Here is a 22413-nt window from a genome sequence, read left to right as displayed (position 1 = left end):
CGGAGTATTTACGTGCTAGGAATTCTAAGGGGGAAATGTCTATAGAGCCAAGTGCAGGCAAATCAGAAGCTGAGAGGAAATCGCTCAGAGCTTGAATGGAAGTGGACTTGAATGCCCAAGGGTCCGGCTGAGGAAGTGATGCCCAGCATGCTATGAGACTTCTGCTCCAATCATCCTGGACTAAGAGGGTGGAGATGTCAGAACAGAGGATTAGCACCCCATGGAGCAAACAGAGACTGTTCATTCTTCTCTCATGAATTTGGAAAACTGAAAGAACCCACTGCATGTTAGCAGCTGCCTGGCCCTTTTCTATGGCTTTCCATTTCAGTGTCAGGACAAACCAGCAAGTTAGGCACTGTTCTAATAACCATTTTGCAGAGGGGGAACCAGAGACTCTTGAGAATTGGAGGGATTTATGAAAGTTTGCTTAGGTAGGACATGAGAGACCCAGGACTTGAATCCAGGATTGCTTACCCCACAATTTCTTGGTTAGAACATAGGATGAGAGAGGCCCTCAGGTGGCTAAGGGCTTCCCCGAAACTCAGGGGCATGCCTGGGGTCAGAAGTCACTGAGCCACCTCCAAATTCTGGCTCTGACCAATTGAGACTCCCTGGAAAGCCAGGAAGAACTTGGAACCAGGCTCCCAAAGGCTCTCCCCTAGACTGATGCTCCGAATGTCCTCAGCCTGAGGATGTCTGTGATAGATGTAGGACTGTGACAGGATGGGTCAGCAGAAGGGCCCCAGACCACAGCGCAGGTGGCCTGCTCAGCCTCATAGATGGTACCGAGGTTGTGGGCTTTCAGGAGTAACAGGAGCAGTCTGTTGCGGGTAGCAGTGGGAGGGAAGAGACACCTGACATTATGTGTGCCTGACATTATATACACGACTGGTTACAGAATTGGCAATGTCCTGTGCAAAATGAAAATGTGGCCCCTTGTTCAGAATTATTAAGCATTTCAAAATGGTGGCAGCCAGGAATGAAACCAAGCATAGGGACCTTCTAAGCCTGGGACTTCTAGCTACCATTATAATTTTTTTTTTTTTTTTTTTTTTTTTTGTCTAAAGAAGTGTTGAAAGGAAAGTGCTAGGCAGAGCAAAGATTCTGACTTCTCTATCTTCCCCCAATTTATTCCAAATAGCTGAATTATAATAGCCACTGTGCAACAAATAGGTCCTATGTTCCAAGCACGTGACTGTGTTATTACTCCTACTTTGCCACGTGGGAAATCTGAGGCCACAAAGAGGCTGTAAGGACCACAGCCAGCTGGAGAAAAGCCAACATTCAAACCCAGGTTTCTGGACTCCAAAGCTTTCCCCTCTTCTGCACATTTTCTCCACCTTCAAACCCTGCATTAAATGGAGATTTTTAGGAGCTTTGGGCAGGGAAGATAAAAGTTCTGGACTAGGTCAATTTTTCTCAAATTCCAGCCCTATGTATATATCACCTTCAAATTTTTAGTAATATTTTCAATTCACCTATGATGTAATCTGCTTATTATTTTTCTTTCATTAATTCCCTTAAAAATATTTAGCCTCGGGCACCTGGGTGGCTTAGTGGTTGAGCATCTGCCTTTGGCTCAGGTCGTGATCCTGGGGTCCTAGAATTAAGTCCCACATCGGGCTCTCTGCAGGGAGCCTGCTTCTCCCTCTGCCTATGTCTCTGCCTCTCTCATGAATAAAGAAAATAAAATAAATGTTTAGTCACATTATAAAATATAAAAACTGTGAAACTGTGTTTGGTGTGCTAGCTATACATTTTTTTGAATACAAATGAAAATAAAAAACACTCTATCACACCTATTCCACTTCTATAAATTTACCTTACAGATATAGTCCCAGGAGTGTGAAAGGACATATACACAAGAACATTCATTGTGACATTATTATGCTAGCATATAATTGGAAATAACCTCTCTGTCTGTCAACAGAAAACTGGTTATGTGAAGAACAACGATATAGCCATAAACAAGGAAGGAGGAAGCTCTTTATGCCCAGATAAGGAACTATTGTTAAGAGAAAGACCAGATGCAGAGTTGTATACCAAATGGTATGTGCATAAAAGAGGAGGATGTCTACATTTGCACATGCCTAAAAATCTCTTCTGAGAGAAGAATACCAATACATTAACACAAGTGGTTCCTATTGGGTAGGAAGAGTTTGGCCATGATGGGAAGAAAATTTTCCACCTTTTTTAATTTTTAATTTTATTAAAAAAATTTTTTTTTTTTTAAATATTGGGATGCCTGGGTGGCTTAGCAATTGAGTCTGCCTTCGGCTCAGGACGGGATCCTGAAGTTCCGGGATCCAGTCCCACATTGTGCTCCTGCATGGAGACTGCTTCTCTTCGTTCTGCCTATGTCTCTGCCTCTCTCTGTGTCTCTCATGAAAATAAATAAAATCTTTCAAAAAAAAAGTTTTAAATATTATTTGAGAGAGAGAAGAGCAGAGGGAGAGGGACAAGCAGGCTCCACACTGAGCACAGAGTCTCACACGGGGCTCTATCCCACGTCCCTAAGATCATGACTTGAGTGATAATTTTGAACCATGTCAAAAAAATTAAATAATTAAAATAATACAACAGCTATTATGATAGCAATTTGCATCTACATACTGCCTAAAATCACCTTGTGAGCCACGGACGGTATGTGTCCTTACTTGAAGAACACTGCTCTGATGGGTTCAGCTCTGCTTTTTTTTTTTCACTTTCTAGTGAAAGTCCTAGACAAGGTAGGCCAACCCGAGTTCTAAGAGGAAATGGAAGATCCCTATCATTAAAAGGGCTCTTTAGACTTATTATTTGCTAATGGAGTCCATGTTTGCTGAGTGTCCCGAAGCCCAGAAAAGAATCTGAGCCCCAGAGAAAAGGGGGCTGTGTCCCCTTGTGAAGAATGCATGAATTATGTCTTCTTTGGCAGTTGAGCTGTAAAGATAAGAAAAGGACTGAAATAAGAACCTTCCAACATCTCATCTCAGCCAAGGGTTCTGGGGAAAGAGTTGTGAACACTAGCCAGATCAGGATGACAGACAATAGAAGATACAAGAGGATGGGTGCAAGTATGTTCTGAGCTAGAAAGTTGGTGGCAATCTCCTGCAATGGTCAACAGAGAGATTACTTGGGTCTCTGTATGAGTCGTTGGGTCAAGAGCCATCTGACACAAGAGTTGGTTGCACTTCTGTTAATGTAGCCTACGATTGCATTAGCTGTTTTGGCAACCATATGATTCTGTTGACTCATATGAGCTTTAAGTCAACCCAAATGGCTAGGCTTCTTCCAAGACATTGCTCTTAAGCTTTGTCTCTTACCCATCTTTGAACAGTTGAGTTCTTCTTCTTCTTCTTTTTCTTCTTCTTCTTCTTTTAAGATTTTATTTATTTTACTTATTTGAGAGAGAGAGAGAGAGAGAGAGAGAGAGAATGCACAGAGGGAAGAGGGTGAGGGAGAGAATCTCAAGCAGATTCTCCACTGAGCACAGAGCCCAACTTGGCTTTATCCCATGACCCTGAGATCATGACCTGAGCTGGAATCAAGAATTAACCAACTTGCTTAACCAACTGAGCCAGCCAGGTGGCCCTGGACAGTTGAATTCTTAAACTCAGGAGTAAATCTTTACATTTATTCCTATCAAATTTCAACTTGGAGTTCTATTGGATCAGTGTAAGTCAGGCAATATTTTAATTCTGATTCTGTCATTTTATATGTTTACTCTCTCTCTCCAAGCTTTGAGTCATTTGCAGATTTGATCCTTTTTGTTAAAAGGTTAAAGAAACAAGTTGACATTGATATTTCAGGAAGGCTCTATGAATATAATATTTAGCCAACTAAATTATGTAAATTGTTTTGTCTTAGAAATACCTTGGCCCCCCCCCCCCCCAAAAAAAAAAGAAATACCTTGGCCAAATATGTTTCTGATATTTGTATATGGCGCTTTCCCACTGATTAGGAAAATCTTCTCAAAAAAGGAAACCTGAATAGAACACCTGACTTGTTCCTTGTACACTCAAGCTAGTTCCTAAAGGTGCCTTTTTAAGTGCCTCTGTTTAATAATCTATATTTTTAGAATCCTTTCCAGTGGTCTGCTGGTAAATCTTTGGTGTTGTTTTTAGAATTCATGCCCTTTGGAAATCTAGAACTACACTTACCCATCCATCCTGGCTTTCTAGCATCTATCCCAGTCTTTGCCATGTTTCAGTTAGTGACAAGGTTTTGGGGATCATACTTGCAAAATCTTTTGGTTCCTGGGATTTGGCGAATCTGGACTTGATAACTAGAATTTCTTTAAAGCAGCTATCAGCTTTCTCACTGCCCTCTGGGTCTTCTGTTTTTACTTTGACATCTGCTAACTTGACGCCATCTGCACCAAGCAGTGACCCTCCCTGCTCTTCCTCAGACACTAAGGAGCTCTTTGTGTTGTCCCTAGTATTTTTTGCAGCCTCAGCTCACTCTGGGTTTCAGCTTCCCCTCTACCCTGACTTTGATCTCTTTGCACAGCATTTGGATTCGTCCTTGGCCAAGAGCCATGTCCTCCATCACCTCTGCATGCCTGGCCTCTGAGAGAGTTCCCAATGCCTCTCCATTTCTTTCATCACTGAGATCTCTGATTACTATGTGGTTATGCTTAGTATTTCTGAGAATCCCTCACTAACAATCGATTGTTTTAGAGCCTTCGGCCATGGGTGCACATCTATTTTTCATTTTTTATTTGCCAAGTCTCTCTTTTTTTGACATACAACAAATCTAACTAGAGTAAATCTAAGAAAACACTGAAATTTATTTTATGGGCCTATCAGTATCTCTTAGAGGCTAAAGGCAGGAATTTGAGTGGGCCTCAGGAAATCCTGGAATCAGGGGCTGGAAAGTCAATGGGTTTCACTGTCTCTGTCTCTGGTCTCCAATTCTCAGGGGGCATCTGCTTCATTCTCTCTCTGTGCAGACTGGTTTTCTCTGCTTTCCCTGGACCTCATGGCAGAAAATCATAGACCCACAGCTCCTAAGTTTACATGTCATGTGTCCAGCTCCCCAAAGAGATGAGCCTACCGTCTCCCAGCTCTAAACTCCAGTTCGCAGGAGTCAGAACCTAACTGGCCCAGCCTGTCAAACACCCACTATAATCCAACCAGCCAGAAACATGTTGTTCAAATGTGGCCATAGGCCCTACTCTCCTGCTATAGATTAGATAGGCAGTTCCTAGAAAAGCAGGGGGAGGAACACAACCTAATATCTACTCTTTACTCATTCATTCAGCAAATATTTATCATGTGTTCAAACATTGTTTTAGTTGTTAGGGACACTACAGGGAAAGCAAAAGAGAATCTTTAAAAATTCTATTCCACTAAATGCAAGGTACATTTCTAACTCTTCTGCACATCACCCTTTTTTGTATTGTGACATGGTCCATTTCTACTCTTTCTATATTAGTAACTGTCTTGTTTATTAAAAAATTTTTAAAAGATTTTATTTATTCATAAGAGACACATAGAGAGGCAGAGGTACAAGGAAGAGAGAGAAGCAGGCTCCCTACAGGGAGCCCGATGCAGGACTTGATCCTGGGACTTCAGGATCATGCCCTGAGCCGAAGGCAGATGCCCAACCACTGAGTCACCCAGGTGCCCCAGTAACTGTCTTGTTTAGAGCAGCATTTTTTCCTTGGATACCCACTGACTTGGAATCCACTTACTTGAGGGAGATATGCTAAAGAAACACATAAATGAATTATCCAGATACCGGGCTTTCCTAGACAGAAAGTCCCATGGAATATTAAGCCTGTCCAAGGAAGATGAAAATTGCATCTCTGGCTTTTGTTTTTTTAAAGATTTTATTTATTTATTCATGAGAGACACAGAGAGAGGCAGAGACATAGGCAGAGAGAGAAGTAGGTTCCTTGCAAGGAGTCTGATGTGGGACTTGATCCCAGGACCCCGGAATCATGACCTGAGCCAAAGGCAGATGCTCGAGCCCAGAGCCACCGAGGCATCCCTGCATCCCTGGTTTTGTAGCTTGATTGCATTTAGTGGACGGGTACTATGGAAAGAAGACACAGGATTGAAAAGGCCAATTACATTCTGTTGGGCCTGACCCAGTCATACAGGTCCTTTAAAAGGGAGTCTAGTGGTCAGAGACTCAATGAAGTAGAGACCCTCTCTCCATGTCTGCCTTGAGGAAGCAAGAAGCATGTGCTCTACAGCTACAATCCTGACAATAACTTGCAGGAGTTTAGAAGAATATCCTTCCCCCATCAAGCCTTCAGATGAGGATGCAGCCCACACCCTGATCTCAGCTTCATGGGACTGAGCAGAAGACCAGCTAAGTGATGCCCATATTCCACACCCATGAAAACTGTGAAAGAGTAAACATGTGTTATTTCAAGCCACTAAATTGGTGGTAATTTGTTATGTAGCCATAGAAAACTAATACAATGATAGATTAGACAAAACAATCTTATAATGTATTCCTGGAAAAGGAAGACTTTTCATACTGAGGCTTTCAACTAATATTTCTGAACAATAGGATCCATGCTGAGTGTTCCATATGCTCTTTGTGAAATCCAGACCAAGTTTATATATAGTACATGAAGTCCTGAGGGGTTCCTATCTGGTACTTGATGTAAACATCCACTTGATGTTAGAGTTGAGGCCATAGAAAGAATATACTTTTCCCTATCATTACAAATGTACCTTACTTTATATAAATAAGTGACAGATTATATAAAAATATATTTTTCAAATAGGATGCAATTTTCTAAGTTTTTGATTCATTTGCCCAATTAGCAAGTCTATATAGAACCTGCCATGTGCCTAGACTAAATCAAGTGTGAAGAAAGATAAAGGAAAATAGAGACATGGTTTGACCATTTGAGGTGCCTGTGATAGAAGCCTCACCTAGTTAAAAACCTTAAAGAACCATCAAACATAGGGCAGCCCAGGTGGCTCAGCTGTTTAGTGCCACCTTCAGCCCAGGGCATGACCCTGGAGACCTGGGATCCAGTCCCACATCCGGCTCCCTGTGAGGAGCCTGCTTCTCCCTCTGCCTGTGTCTCTGCCTCTCTTTCTCTCTGTGTACACACTCTCATGAATAAATAAATAAAATATTAAAAAAAGGACCATCAAACACTAAATGCTAAAAGTGGGGATGAGGAGGTAGCTGCTGAGTGCTAAGGAATAATGGAAATTACAAGTTAGATTTCACAGACTCCTCCTTCAGAGAAAAGGGAAAGCACTGGAATGTTCTTAGCTTCCAGCTGATTGAATAAATGCAATAGGAGTTCTGTGACCTTTTAGCTACTCATGCCTAAATCCTGCTTATTCTGAATTTTAGAGTAATTTCAAAGGTAGTGAGCCGAAACTTTGTTATCCAAACGTCTGCAAAATTTATTCAAGAAATAATGTTTACAGAATACTTTCCTATAACAAGTGCTGTCGTAGGAATGAGAACACAGTGGTATATCTATCAGAATGTTGTGTTTTTTCAAGTTTTAATTTATTTATTTAAATAATTTCTAGGGCACTCCCAGTGGCACAGCAGTTTACTGCTGCCTGCAGCCCAGGGTGTGATCCTGGAGACCTGGGATCGAGTCCCACTTCAGGCTCCCTGCATGGAGCCTGCTTCTCCCTCTGCCTCTCTCTCTCTCTCTCTCTCTCTCTCTCTCTCTCTCTCTGTGTGTGTGTGTGTGTGTGTGTGTGTGTGTCTCTCATGAATAAATAAATAAAATCTTTTTAAAAAATTAAATAATTTCTAAACCCAATGTGGGGCTGAAACTCACAACCCCAAGATCAAGAGCTGCACATTCCTCCAACTGAGCCAGCCAGGCGCCCCTCTCTCAGAAGGTTTAAAACTATAACAAAAAACCCCCTATAGGGATCCCTGGGTGGCGCAGCGGTTTAGCGCCTGCCTTTGGCCCAGGGCGCGATCCTGGAGACCTGGGATCGAATCCCACATCAGGCTCCCGGTGCATGGAGCCTGCTTCTCCCTCTGCCTGTGTCTCTGCCTCTCTCTCTCTCATTCTGTAACTATCATAAATAAATAAAAATTAAAAAAAAAACCCTATAAGTGATTTAAGCAATAAATATATTAATTACCTCGCCAAATAAAAAGTCCTGAGGTGGGTCCAAGATGGGTTCATTTAGGAGCTCACCAACATCATTAAAGATCCAGGTTTTGTTTTGTTTTGTTTTTCATATCCTTTTCCTCAAGACTCCGACTAGTACAATCTTTGCTGAATCTCCTCATGGTGACAAGAAAGCTGCCACTGTTCTAGGCACATCTTCACCGTACTGCCTGGGGGAGAAACAACTATTGTTTTTTCCCGTGTGTCTTTTTTTTTTTTTTTTTTTTAATGAGGGGGAAAAAATCTTTCCCAGAATTCCTTAGCAGACTTCCCCTAATGTCTTATTAACCAGAATTCTCTCTCAGGCTTGTGTCTAAATCACTGCCTGGGGCAGTGTTGGGGGCTTATCTTCCCCGAAGCACAGGGAAAGGAAGCACAGGGCCTCAGGAAAGCAGAGACTTGAACAAAAGTGGGGTTTTATGAAAAGGAGGAAGGGGAATGAAGGATGGCTGTAATGACAGGCCATCTACCAACAGTATCAATAACTGCTGTAATTACAGATGGTGGTAATGATTGTCTCTGGGTTGGGCCACAGAAACAACTTCACAGATGATATGCAGTTACAAATTGGGACAAACACCATGACCCGGGGCACCTGCCTGGCTCAGTCCGTAGATGTAATTCTTGATCTGAGGGTTCTGAGTACAGACCCCACATTGGGTGTAGAGCTTACTTAAAAAACAAAAAAACCCACTGTGACAGAGAGAACTGATGGCTGTGAGACCTCATCAGAGTGAGGTCATAGTCAAGAAAGGCCATTCAGAGGAAGTGAAAGATGAATAGGAACCAGAAGGCAGAGGTTTGAGGGAAGAGCATTCCAGGCAGAGGGAACAGGCCTGGCTGATTTGAGGACATGGGAAGGAAATGGGACTGGGCAGGGAGGAGGAGAGGAGGGGACATGGCACAGAAAGAGCATGGGGCAGCAGGCAGGGTCCTCTCTGCAGCATGAGATGGAGTTTAGTTTGTATTCTAAGAGGACCATGAAGGCACTTGAAGGTTTCAAGACAGGGGCAGGAGGTGATCTGACTTGTTGTTTAAAAGCCCACTCTGGCTGCAGTGTGGAGAATGGATGACGGGACGGGGAGAGGTGAGGAGTGCCCGTGGCTTGGCAACAGGAGCGTGTTGGGAAAGGGGACAGAGCTGAGCATGGACGGCATTGCTGGTGCTCTGAGCTGATAAGGATGCGCCAGTCCCAGGACTTCCCCCCAGAAGTGTGCGGTCTGTTCCAGGGGCTGAGATGCACACACGCACACAGAACTCCGCTCTGACGGCGAAGGATAAGGGCCACGTGGGAGACGAAGGTGAGCTCACAGTCTGGGGGCCCTAGGGTGAGCCTGATTTCCAGGCGGCTTCGGAAGGCAGGTGATCTCTGAGCAGGCGCTGTGCAAGGTGAGTTTGGAGGTGCAGATGTGGAAAGGGCAGCCCAGGGAGAGGAAGCAGCTTGCACCAAAGCAAAGAAGCAGGAAATGCAGACCTAGAGGGCGGGGAACAAGTAGTAGTAGAGTTTGCCGGGCTTTGTGAAAGGACAATCCAGAGAATGAAGCTAGAAAAACCATGGGAGCCAGCTGGAGGGCATCTGTGCGTGGCAGGCTAGGAACAATAAGGTCAAAAAATATAAGGAATAACCACCACAAAAGTTTAAATAAAATCTAGGTTAGCTGCAAAACCACTTGATTTTCCTGGGAATAGTCAACATGCTAATCAAGTTCTGATGATTTATTCACAGAGTAGAGTCAACAGCATGGCCCTCTGGCATCACTGCCCCCTGTAGGTCATTTGCCAATGGTTTCTAACTTCTTTTGGGGATATCCCATCACCATTTCTTGAGTGTTGGTTCTGGAGATCCTAGCATAAGAAGACACAGGCCCAGCTCGCAGAGGCTCTCAGAGTTGAGCAGGTGAAGAAATAAATTGCAACAACTACAATGTAAATGTTAGGGAAGAGGGGGTACAAAGGAGAGGGAAGCCTACTAGCTGGAATGTGGTGCTGGATTTCATTGGGCTTGAAGCATGAGGAGGGGGTTCCCAGGCAAAGAAGTGACTTGGGCAGGGCTGCCAAACACAGTGGATGTCCTGTGTAGACACGTGCACGCACGCGCACACACACACACACACATGCACGCGGCTTCTCTATCTTCACACCTTCGGGTGTGCAAGCCCTACAGAATGTATGGTCTTAAATTTTATTTTCAGGCTGTTCGGGGGAAGTTGGGTGATAGCCGGTGAGCTCTTTCAGTTGCTACAGAACAAAGGGTGATCCCCATAAACATGCGTTTTAATTGCGAGGTCACCATTTGAGTAAGTCAAATTGATGACACCCTCTGCTCCCAGTCACTCTGTGGGGAGGTTTCACGGACTCTTCCTTTTCCAGCGAGGAAGGGAGCCTTCAACCTTAAATCGGGGAGACGGGGACACGCATGAGCTATCAGGGGCTCTTCCTAGCTTCAGTTGCTCACAGAAGGGCAGGAGAAGTCCTAACTCCCAGGCCTATCCGGCTCCTAATTTTGACATTTGCAGGATACTGGTCGCCTCTGAGCTTCTGAAGTGTTTTACATAAACGTTATCTCAGATCCAGGTGGACACCCAAGAGCATCCCGTCGCAGCAATTTGTTAATTGCTCATTTTAGCTCAAGATGAACAAATGACTATATCCAGAGAGTCCGTGAGGTTATGAGGGATGGGAGCAAGGAATTCATTGAAGACCAGGAGGAAGCAGCCTCTCCTCCAGCATCCTCATTTAACAGGGGGTGGCGTGCATCACCTGCCACCACTGTCCCCAGCCCGGGGGCAGAGGCCCGAGCAGAAGCTGCCCCGAAGTGGGGGTGGAAGACAGGACGGCTGGGTGACAGAGCAGAAGCATTTTGGGGAAGTGACCCACGGCAGGACTTCCTCTCCCCCACACTCCGCCCCCGCCCGCCCTCTCACTCTCTGGGTCCCTTGTCTCTCTCACGGGAGGCTCGGGAGTCAGTTGCTCGAAAGGTGGGGACATTTCCTGAGCCTCTGCAACACCGAGAAGTCGTGTTAGGGGAGGTGGGCCGCGTCCTGAGCACCACGCCGGGGACCGCCGGCCTGCGGGCAGCGCTGCGCACCGAGACACCCGCTTGGCCTCTCCCGGGGTCCCCGCGGCCTCCCGGGCCCCTGGCAGGCGCCTGACCATGTCCCTGGCGGAGGCCATCAGCCTCTGGAATGAAGGGGTGCTGGCAGCCGACAAGAAGGACTGGAAGGGAGCCCTGGAGGCCTTCGCCGCCGTCCAGGACCCCCACTCCAGGATTTGCTTCAACGTGGGCTGCATGCACACCATCCTGGGAAACATGCCCGAGGCGGAGAAGGTGAGTGGAGGAGCCTCCCCCAGGGGCCTCCCCTCCCCTGCGCCCCGGGAATTAGCGGTTCTTCCCCCAGGCTGTGCTTTAGAAACCTCCGGGGAGCTTTCAAGCAACAAAAGCTGCCCAGGCCCCACCCCCCGGGATCCTGATTGAATCGGCCTGGGGAGGGGCCTGAGCCACCATCCTTTTGGTTTGTTTTTTTTTTTGTTTTTTTTTTACAAGCTCCCCAGGTGGTTCCGCTGGGCACTGGCTGGGAACCATCAGCTGTGGGTTATGCTCTCCTTTCCTCTCCATCTATTACATTCAAATCATTCTGGAGTGGTTCTTTAACACCTCTGTGAAGACTCCCCTAGTGATGTTTTCTTCTATCAGCTCCTGCTGGCTACAGGATGTCCATCTCAAGGCTGCACACCGGGTTAGGAAGGCCGTCTTTTGGCTTTCCCGGCATTTCATCTCGGTGAGCTTTGTCTGCCCTAGCGATCAAGAGGAGGCACTTGAGGAAAAGGGGTTTCCTCTCAAGTGACAACCCTGATCAGTTATGCAGGGCACTTTTTTTTTTTTAGGATTCTGAGGCTGGCACAGGGGAACCTTACCATGATTGATTAATGATGTCTGCCTAGGGCATGCTATGGGGGTGTCCCAGCATTTCTTTCAAATATTTTTTCTCTCTCTCCTGTTCTCTTGTATGTGGTTGAGCATTCTCAGGGATCACTTTTTGGATTGGCCAGCCTAAGCCAGAGAGGGTTTGGAGTTTGGAAGCAGAAGATCTAGGATCAGAGTCCCAGCTCTGTCTCTGGACCTTGGTCTCTGGCAGGTCATGTAGACTTCTGGCTCTCAGCTTCCTGAGAGGGGCAAAGAGCAAGAGGATGAAACGAGGCACCAACTATTAAATGCTGGGTAACATCCACTGTTAAATGTAAATGTAAATAGTGGTTCTTATTTTCCCCTTTTACTGCCAGTCTTTGCAAGGGTGTGCGGACAGCTGACTGACTCCCGAGAATCTTTAAACAGCCAGTTCCTCCCACGGCCATCCTGACCGTGGCCATGACCAGCCAGTGAGCAAAGACAGAAGAGAGAAGCTACTGGAATACTCAGGAGGCCTGCTGAGTCCACGTGGGCCCTGGGGTGGGCAGATGGGAGCAGGAGAGGGCCTCACGGCTGGGCTGGTGGGAGGAGGACCACAGGCCCCACCTCCTCTCAGAGCTGGGCCAATAGCACCCCAGATTCTGGGGGCTGCTGGAGACAAAGTGCACACTGCTGGGGAGAGAGATGGGCCAGTGCGGCAGCCAGTCGGCACAGCTATGCCAGCAGGGGCTGCTGGACGAAGCTGGAACGGCCCTGGGTGGCCATCACCTCCCGCTTGCTCACTGCCAGGCCTCCCTCGCACTGTGCTAGAGTAGTCCTCACATTCTTCGGCTTCTGGCCCTCATTCACTGTGCCTTTCTTTGGTTTCCTGCATCATCCCTACTCTTGGCATTTTATATGCATTCTTATTATTTTAATTGCATAATATTTATTTACTCAATACTCACGTTTTGTTACTTTTATGATTTTAATCCAGTCACCTATCTTGAGAGGTAGATATTAACATTTCCATTTTACAGAGGTGTCTGACATCTAAGTCTCTTTCACCATCAAGATAGCGACTATGCTCCTAAACGGTCTTGCCTCTCCCTCTGGGCTCATCTCACCTTCCCCACTGCCTGGCCCCTTGACCACAGCTAGGCCCTTCTTCTCTCCACAGGCTTTCACCCGAAGCATTAACAAAGACAAGCACTTGGCAGTGGCCTACTTCCAAAGAGGGATGCTCTATTACCACATGGAGAAGTAAGTGCTCCAGTGTTGCTCAAGCTGGGGAAGTTTGTGGAGAAGCCCAGACATGGTCTTGGTGCTGCTAGGCTTGGTGTTTGGGAAGTATCTTTCCAGCTTCTGTTGGGAAGTGTGACTGGCCTTCTCTGGACAGTTATGAAATACATCAGCATGACGCAGAGGCCCTCCCCAGGGAAGGAGGGAGGGAAGGCAGGCCTGTCACCCAGTTAGAAATCAACTGTGTCACAGCGCACTACGTAGCCACCATACAGCTGGTGTGGCACCTCACCAGCATTCCTGATGGGTCAGAGCTTGGGGCAATGCTGCTTGGAAATATTTTAGCCATTAAGGGAACACCCATGATGGTCTTCTACTAGGAGGTAGTGAGCTATTTCACAATGAGGATTATCATGAAACCACATCAAGACCTTCCTTCATTCCTAAAAGATGTTGTTTTCAAAAGCCTGGTTTAATCCATTCAATGACATATAATTTAGCCACCAAGATAAGAATATAAACTATCATACGTATAAGGGTATAGTAATACAGATAAATAAGTGGCATATATATCAATATGGAAAAAAATCATAGTAGGTGTTAAATTTAAAACAGATTTCAAAACAGTGTGTATAACACAATCCCATTCCTGTTTCGCAGAATGGTCTGGAAGGCCATAGGCCCAAACGTTGCCAGCAGTTCTTTCCAGGGGGTGACATTGTAGGGATTTCCATTGTCCTCCCTCAGCCTACCTGTATTTTCTGGTATCTTTACAGTCACCATGAAACCATTAGTATAAAACCAAAGAAATAGAAAATGAAAGTTAATTCCCACTCCTTGCTCCCCATTACCCCCCAAAGAGACCTACAAATAACAAAGGAAAACTCTTCTAAGCACCAATTTAAAATCTTTTAGAGGATGGCAAACTTCCCGTTGTAGAAATTGCTCCATTAGTGGACACAAGTTCTAGGGAAGGAGAATTTGGCTCAACCTAAGGAAGAACTTTCAAACAGTGAAAATGAGGGTGGGGGCACCGTGTGGGTGGTGCAGTGTGTGTATGTGTGTGAACACACATGTGTACACACTTGTGTGTGAGCATGGGCAGCAGGTGAGGCAGGGCGTTGATGGATGGCAGAGAACATCCGGGCACTGGGGAGGGACAGGGCTCTCATCCAGTGCAGTCTTGAAATGCCTGGATTCCAGGGTTGGGTCAGAAGCAGCCGGGAGAGCTGCAGTGCTCCACTGTTGCTAGGGGCAACCACAGGAAGCTCAGAGGACTTGCAAGATGTAGATGCAATCACCTGAATGAGGAAAAGCAGGAGAGAAGTCTTCCCAAAGAACAGCCCCCCCACCCCCAACCCCCCACCCTCACCCCCAGGCCGCAGACACAGAGGCTATCTAGGGAGAGAAAGCCTGGAGCAGAGGGAAGAGACCCACAAGCATTTACCTTCTGGCGGCATCCTGCCTCTGTCTCCCTTCTTAAAGTTCTTCTTCCCCCTTACCTCATCCCTGAATTCTCCAGATGGATGAAATAAGAGCACAAATCCTCCAGCTGATCCTAAATCTCAAATGGCAAACTCTAAGGCCATCCTTTAACCAGCTCTCACAGCCTATAATGAGGGAAGACAACTAAGAAGGAAGGCTCCCAGAAGAAATTTCTACACAAAAATACCCAGAAGTCCCAGAACCCGAAAGGCTCAGATTCTGAGCAAAGCAGACAGATCTTAGAAAGATCTAAAAAGGAGGCTTAATTAGTCTGTGGTTGATAATAGTTAAATTCGAGAGAAAAATCTCCCACAGTTCATCTTCGAGTCTGCAACTATCTATTGAGGAAATACTGTAAATGAGGCACTAGTCTGCACTCTGAGCCACCTCCTTTTTTTTTGCTCACCCATATGCTTTGGTGTCCCCACTTCCCAAGGCTCTGCTCTTGACATTTTCCCCTTTTATTACAAGAGCAGTGGTTGAGTATTCTTTTTAGATTTATCTTATTTATTTTAGAGCGAGTTAAAGAGAGTTGGGGGAGGTGGGGTGGAGCGAACCTCAGGCAGACTCCCCACTGAGGGTAGAGCTCAACTCTGGGCTCCATCTCCCAACCCTGAGATCATGACCGGAGCCAAAACCAAGAGTCAGTTGCTTACGGACTGAGACACCCAGGCGCCCCAAGGTGGTGGTTTAATGGCAAAACGTATGGGCTGTCTTTCCAGAAACGCACACACAAGCACATACTTCTGTGTACAGTTTCAGGGGGTTCATTATCCCCTGAAATTCCATGATTGAACCCTGAGGGATCTCACCCTCTTCCATAGCATTGACCTCCACCTGTAGCCAGCCAGCTGCTAAATCTCTACCCGGGATCAACCCAGAGTGTCTCTTTTCCCAAACCTTGTCAAAATCTTAAATCCCAGACCCATTTTTCTCCACCAGCACTATAAGGTTTACACTCTCATTTTCACCAGGACTATTGAAATCACTTCCAAGTTGCTTTCCCAGGCCCTAGTCTTATCTTATTCCAGAGTGATCTTTAAGAAAATAAATGTGATCTGCTTATGAACTTCCAGTTGATAATAATAATTTGCCCTAAGGCGGCTGGCTCTCTTCTGTGCCCTTTCTTGTTTTGTTTTGTTTTGAGATTTCATTTATTTATTCATGAGAGACACAGAGAGAGAGAGAGGGGCAGAGACACAGGCAGAGGGAGAAGCAGGCCCCATATTTATTCATGAGAGACACAGAGAGAGAGAGGGGCAGAGACACAGGCAGAGGGAGAAGCAGGCCCCATATTTATTCATGAGAGACACACAGAGAGAGAGAGGGGCAGAGACACAGGCAGAGGGAGAAGCAGGCCCCATGCAGGGAGCCTGACGTGGGACTTGATCCCGGGCTGCCCTCTTCTGTGCCTTTTAAAATAACATCTGTCTATTCTGTGACCGATGTTGGCTTGTATAATTGTCTCCTCCACTACTTGGTGAGTTTCCTGAGAGAAGAAATTTTTCTTTATTCACTCTTGTATTTCCATGTCTATTCTGGTAGTTAATAAATGCTTATTGAGGGCAGCCCGGGGGCTCGGCGGTTTAGCGCAGCCTTTGACCCAGGGCGTGATGCTGGAGACCCGGGATCGAGTCCCACGACAGGCTCCCTGCATGGAGCCTGCTTCTCCCTCTGCCTGTGTCTCCCCCCCGCCCACCATCTCTCTCTCTGTGTCTCTCATGAATAAATAAATAAATCAAATCTTAAAAAAAATAAATGCTTATAGAATCAATTAAACACAGTAAAAGCAAGCAGATATACCCTCTGCTTTAAGGAACTTACAAGGTAAAAGGGGGGAAACGGGACGTGAACCCTAGTAAGTATAATCAAGGCAGAAAGGGGCAAGTGCTTAGAAGAGAGTATTTTGAAACAAGTGCCACGGGGATGTAGGAAGAGGACTTCGTGGTGAGCCGGCTGGGAATCCCCCCAGATTACAGTGGGGCTTGTTTTAGGGGTGATAAGAGGATGCGCGTTCTTCCTGCTTCCCCCACTTTCGCATGTGGTCCTGCGGCCCTCCGGTCGCTGAGGTTCCACAGGACGAGGTTGGGGCGCCCTCCTGGGAAGGCAGGTGGGGCCTGGGTGCTGACCCGGGGAGGGAGGGGGGCACTCTCAGCGGTCTGGGGGCGGGTCCCCTGAAAGGGGAGGGAGCTCCAAGGGGCGGCTCGGGTCCTGGGCTTAGGACCTCAGCGCTGGGATTGGAGGGGCAGGCCCCGGAGATGGAGGGGCCCACGGGCCTCTTCGGGAACGCGAGGGGGCACCGGCCCCAGGCCCCCGGGCCAGCCCGCCGCGCCCTCCGCTCGCAGGAATAATCAGGACCCGCAGCGTCCACAAGGGTGAGCAGGAGACGCCCTCGGGCTCCCACCCGGTGCAAAGCCACTGGTGGTGGCTGGAGCTGGGGGCGGGGGGGCTGGGCTCCGGGTGCAGGGCGGCCAGGGGCCCTGGGACAGGGTGCACGGTGGGATGGGGGGAGTGAAGAGAGCACCCCCCGAGGGTGCTCTCAGCCCGAGGCCTGCGGAGCCCGTGCGCCCAGCCGAGCTGTGGGCATCAAAGCCCGTGCCCCGGGGGCAGCTCCAGGGAACAAGTGGGCGCGCAGCCAGTCATTTACGCCAGCCGTTCAGCAGGGGTCCCTCCCACCTGGCTTTATTTTTAGATTTTATTTATTTATTCATGAGAGAGAGAGAGGCAGAGACACAGGCAGAGGGAGGAGCAGGCTCCATGCAGGGAGCCTGATGTGGGACTCGATCCCGGGACTCCAGGATCACGCCCTGGGCCGAGCTGCCCACTCACCCCGTTTTTTAACACAAAGCAAGCACTTTGGATACTCTGTCGGCTTTCTTCTCCCTCCTTCTCTCCCAGTGGCCCAGATCTTTAGAGCCCGGCAGAGGAGAGAATCCTGCGGATTCTGTTGGGCTCGCTCAGAACCAGGTGGACACAGGCAGGGTTACTTCACAGCTAACATTCACCTGCTCGGGGCACCTGGGGGGCTCAGTGGTTTGGCACCTGCCTTCTGCCCAGGACGTGATCCTGGGGTCCTGGGGTGGAGTCCCACGTCGGGCTCCCTGCATGGAGCCTGCTTCTCCCTCTGCCTGTGTCTCTGCCTCTCTCTCTTCTGTCTCATGGATAAATAAGTAAAATCTTTAAAAAATAAAATTCACCTGCTCACCAGAGAGGAGGGCACACGCGAGGGTGGATGCTGACCGCGCCCACACACGTGGCAGCTGAGGACCTACCTCACAGACAGGCGGTGGAACACGGTGGAAACTGCAGCTGCCCGAGGTGGGCTCACCTGCATCTCCACCTGCCCCTCCTTCCCGGCTCTGTGAATCCCAGCCAGCCACCCAGTCTCCCAGCTTGGAGAGAAGAAGCAGGCAGGCCTCCTCTCTCCCCTGCTAGGCAATGTCTGTGAGAACATGTAACCTACTTTTTTTTTCTTTTTAAGATTTATTTATTTATTTATGAAAGACTCAGAGAGAGAGGCAGAGACACAGGCAGAGGGAGAAGCAGGCTCCATGCAGGGAGCCTGACGTGGGACTGGATCCCGGGACTCCAGTTTCGCACCCTGGGCCAAAGGCAGGCGCTAAACCGCTGAGCCACCCAGGGATCCCTGAACACGTAACCTACTTAACATGCTACTTGCTTCTTAAGGAGTGGCCTGTGTGCTTTTAGGGTGTTTTTGATTTTTTTTTTTTTTTTTTAAGATTTTATTTAGGTGTTTGACAGAGAGAGGGAACCAGAGAGCACAAGTGATAGGAACAGCAGAGGGAGCAGGAGAAGCAGGCTCCCCGATGAGCAGGGAGCCGGATGTGGGGATGTGGGGCTGGACCTCCGGATCATGACCTGAGCCAAAGGCAGCCACTGAACCCACTGAGCTGCCCAAGCGCCCCCAGCAGGTTTTACAATCCTCTGTGTTAACAACTGGGATGTGCTAGAGAGAGCTACTCTCCTGTTTCAGATCCAGCCTCTCCCATTGCTCCTAGAGCCACTGCTGCTGTGGGAGTTACTTCAAAGAAATGGTGACAGAGGGACGCCTGGGTGGCTCAGCGGTTGAGCACCTGACCTGCCTTGGGCCCAGACCCTGATCCTGGAGACCCGGGATCAAGTCCCACGTCGGGCTCCTTGCATACAGCCTGCTTCTCCCTTCTCCTGTGTCTCTGCCTCTCTCTCTCTCTCTCTCTCTGTCTCTCATGAATAAATAAATAAAATCTTTAAAAAAAATGAAATGGAAACAAAATATCTAGCTTCTGGCCCAGTCACCCTGGACCAGCCCACCCTCCTGGTCAGCCCATTGAGACCACATTTCCAGCTGCCACAACTGGGTTTTATCTACAGATAATACCTAATTCACTGTAGAGTGTTAAGCATGTAATAAATGATTGGTGTATGAATTTAATTGCCAGAATTTCAGAGCTATAATAATATAATAATAATAATAATAATAATAATAATAATAATCAGCAACAACAGTAAATTTCTGTGTGTGCCAAACACAGTCCTGAGCACCTGGGTGCTTCACCTCACTTTGCTCTTACAATAGCCCCGGGAGGCACGTGCTACTATTAATCTCTAATAGTAAAGATGAGGAAACAGACTCAGACAAATTAAATAACTTTCTCTCTGTCACCAGATCGTAAGTGGCAGAGCTAGAACTCAGATCCAAGGGGTTTTGAGTCCAGAAATTAGATCTGGGACATTCTAGCAACCTCCTCCTCTCATATGCCCCTTGTACTTGATACACTCATGTTATTGATGTGGAACCTGAGGCCAGAAAAGAACTTTGCCAGGGTCTCCTGGTTAAGAGCAGAGCTGATGGATCTGGTCCCATTCTCTCAGCCCCCCATCCATGCACCACCAGTCCGTGTCCAAATTCCAGGCTTGCCTCCAAGAGAAGCTGCGTGTGGCAGCTCTAGGCCTCACCACCTTCGTTTCAGGTTGCCCAGATGGAACCACAACCAGACAGCAAAATTTGTCCCTGCCAGGCCAGGGAGCTAAGGAGATGGGAGCAGCTTGTTTTTCATGCCTTCTACCTGCTACAGCCTAGCAGTGGCTCTCACCAGGGCCTCTGTGGAGGTCAAGGGCAGGCCAAGGAGACCTGATCCATGTCCTGCCCACGTCCTGGTGGGCACTATTGACGTGGCCGGCCCCATTGTCTTGTCACGAATCCAGTGACAGCAGCCCTGTACACCTTGAGCCAGCCAGCACAGTGCCAATCCAACAAAGCAAAAGGGCAGTGCTGGGAGCAGTGTTAGAAATGCCATCTGGCTTAATTGGTGGTTTCTTTCTTCTGTTTTCCAAAGTGTGTGGAGGGAGAGGGTGGAAGAGGAGGCTAAGAAGGCCACAACACCAAGAGCTAAGTTGAACTCAAAAGAAGGCCAAGGAGAAGACTCCGGGGAAGGAGGATGATGTCACTGGCAGTGGAAGGGGTCCCAGGAGCTGTGTCAGGCTGGCCTGATGGATGGTGGGGAGTGGGGAGTGAGCTCCAAATCAGCTGCACAGGGACTTAGGGGCAGCAGGTGCCGGCTCTGCTGGGAGCCCTCAGGAGAGGACGAGGGTTCTACTGGGAAGTGACAAGCCGCCTGTCAGAGAGGTAGGAGTTGGAGGCAGCCCAGAAAGAAGAAAATACCCATGATTGCCTGAGTCTGGCAGTCGTCCCCAAGGGTGCTGGGATGCACACCCCACTCCGGGGCACTGCTCACATGGAGTACTGGGGCTCAGGCTTGGCAAAGAGCTAGAGCAAACCAAAAGGCACTGGAGAGGCCTCTTGTCCCAGCGAGATGGGGCAGGGAAGGGACGCGGACGTACATTCCACCCTGTATTTGCTCTCTGTGCCCTGGCCCGTGTTCTCATATCCCTCTGTCCTGCAGATATGACGCGGCCATTAAAGACCTCAAAGAGGCCTTGACTCAGCTTCGAGGGAACCAGCTGATAGACTACAAGATCCTGGGGCTGCAGTTCAAGCTGTTTGCCTGTGAGGTAAGGGGGATGGGCCCAGTCAGGGCAGGGGTGCCAATGCAGGTGCAGAGCCAGCCGCTGACACCTCTGCGAGCTTGGGAAGGGCTCCCAAGCCTCAGGACTCAGAGTTCCCCTCGAGAAGAGACTCAGATCAAGAACTTCAGGCTCATCCCGAGCCTCAAGCCACTGAGGGCACGCATTTTATTAACATAAGGCTCAAAGCACCATGTGGAAATGAGCCTGCTGGGCTCTCCAAGGGGAGGCTGGACCCGGGGCATGCTGGCCTGTGAAAGTATTCATAATAATTTGCATAATTCCGGTTGACAAGCTCTTTTGCTCAGCATTATACTAACAAATCCTAAATCGTGGGCTCACTATCCGTGTGGGACCCGCTGTGACCTTGCTCAGTTCCTGAGTTACAGACCACGCTCTTTGCTATTAACGGCTCTGGCTTTGTGTACTTGGTTGATACCCAAAGAAAGAGTGAGGGCAATTTGGCACAAATCGGTCCTCCCCAGCTCAAAGAACAGCTCAAAGCACAAATTTAGGGAAGGTTTCCATAGAAGGATAACTTATTTTCCCTATTACCAAAAGGGAGAAACATGACTGGCTCTGACTCCACAGGCTCCTGTGCTTTTTCCAACCAGCCCTCCCCTGCCCCCAAACTCCAAATATACACCACTAGCTTTAAAAACTGAAAGCCCTGCAAATATCATAGATCTTTATTTAGAAGAATTGCTGATAAAAAAGTCCCCTTGCTTTAGTTTCTCAGGCAGGAGAAGCCATGCGTTCCCAGGGTGGCTCAGGACTAATAATAGAGCCCCCAGCTGCCCAGGCCCCTGGGGACTTGTGCCCCCATCCAGCCCTGCAGCAGGCGAGCAACTTCTTCGCTTCTCACAGTCTAGGGAGATGAGGCTTTGGGAATTGCAGGGAATTGGTTGGCATTTGGCCAGCTCCTGAGAGGGAGGCTTCTCAACAATGCCACTGCCGATGTGCTGGGCCACATAATTTTTTGTTGTAGAGGACGGTTCTGTGCACCCATCAGATGCTGGTATCCCCCCTCCCACCACCACCACCACATGACAACCTAAAATATCTCTGGACACTGCCAATCACCTTCCCTGCCCCCCCTCCCCCACTGCCAGTGAGAACCACTTGCACAGATTAAAGGGTTGGGAGTCCAAGTACCTCATAAAACAGTGGCATCTGGGATGCCTGGGTGGCTCAGTGGTTGAACATCTGCCTTTGGCTCAGGTTGTGATCCCGGGGTCCTGGGATCGAGTCCCGCATCAGGCTGCCGGCAGGGAGCCTACTTCTCACTCTGCCTATGTCTCTGCCTCTCTGTGTGTCTCTCATGAAGGAATAAATAAAATCTTAAAAAGCAAAAAACACAGTGGCATCCAAACAGAATCCCATGGGAGATATGATCATCCCCTGTAGCTGGACTTGAAATGACCCCAGGGCAGGAAATACTGGCCTAATGGGCCTCTCTGCAGGTGAAGCTGGAGTTTTCATGGTCTGATGTCCTTATGCCATGTGAGACCGTGTCATTTTCCTATATATAATGCCACCCCTCTCTTCTTGCCAGGGTGTAACCCTGGCTTCTGAGAAATCACATCATCCTTTTCAAAGAGTCTTAGGCTTTTCTAGTCATGGAGTCACTAAAATCTGTTGTGGGAAAAGGTCTTAAGAGAAGGTAGCAGGG

At 48.1% G+C, this 22413-nt stretch overlaps 1 protein-coding gene and 1 long non-coding RNA gene across 2 annotated transcripts in view; one reads left to right on the top strand and one right to left on the bottom strand.

Moving 5' to 3' along the window:
- The window catches only part of LOC111096874, a 28367-nt gene extending 19590 nt beyond the window's left edge, over positions 1–8777 (bottom strand). The window contains exons 1-2 of the long non-coding RNA XR_005361621.1: positions 8700–8777; positions 8076–8270 (exon numbers count right to left, since the gene is read on the bottom strand). This is a non-coding gene — a long non-coding RNA (uncharacterized LOC111096874). The remainder of the gene's footprint in view (positions 1–8075; positions 8271–8699) is intronic.
- Positions 8778–11258: 2481 nt separating this feature from the next.
- NCF2 (neutrophil cytosolic factor 2) overlaps positions 11259–22413 on the top strand; it is a 29459-nt gene continuing 18304 nt past the window's right edge. The window contains 3 exon segments of the mRNA NM_001101832.1: positions 11259–11432; positions 13171–13253; positions 20621–20729. Of these exon segments, the coding sequence (NP_001095302.1) occupies positions 11259–11432; positions 13171–13253; positions 20621–20729 (366 nt within the window).

Source organism: Canis lupus, chromosome 7, assembly GCF_011100685.1.
Source record: "Canis lupus familiaris isolate Mischka breed German Shepherd chromosome 7, alternate assembly UU_Cfam_GSD_1.0, whole genome shotgun sequence".
NCBI lineage: Eukaryota > Metazoa > Chordata > Mammalia > Carnivora > Canidae > Canis > Canis lupus.
This window is presented reverse-complemented; position numbering and strand designations above follow the sequence as displayed.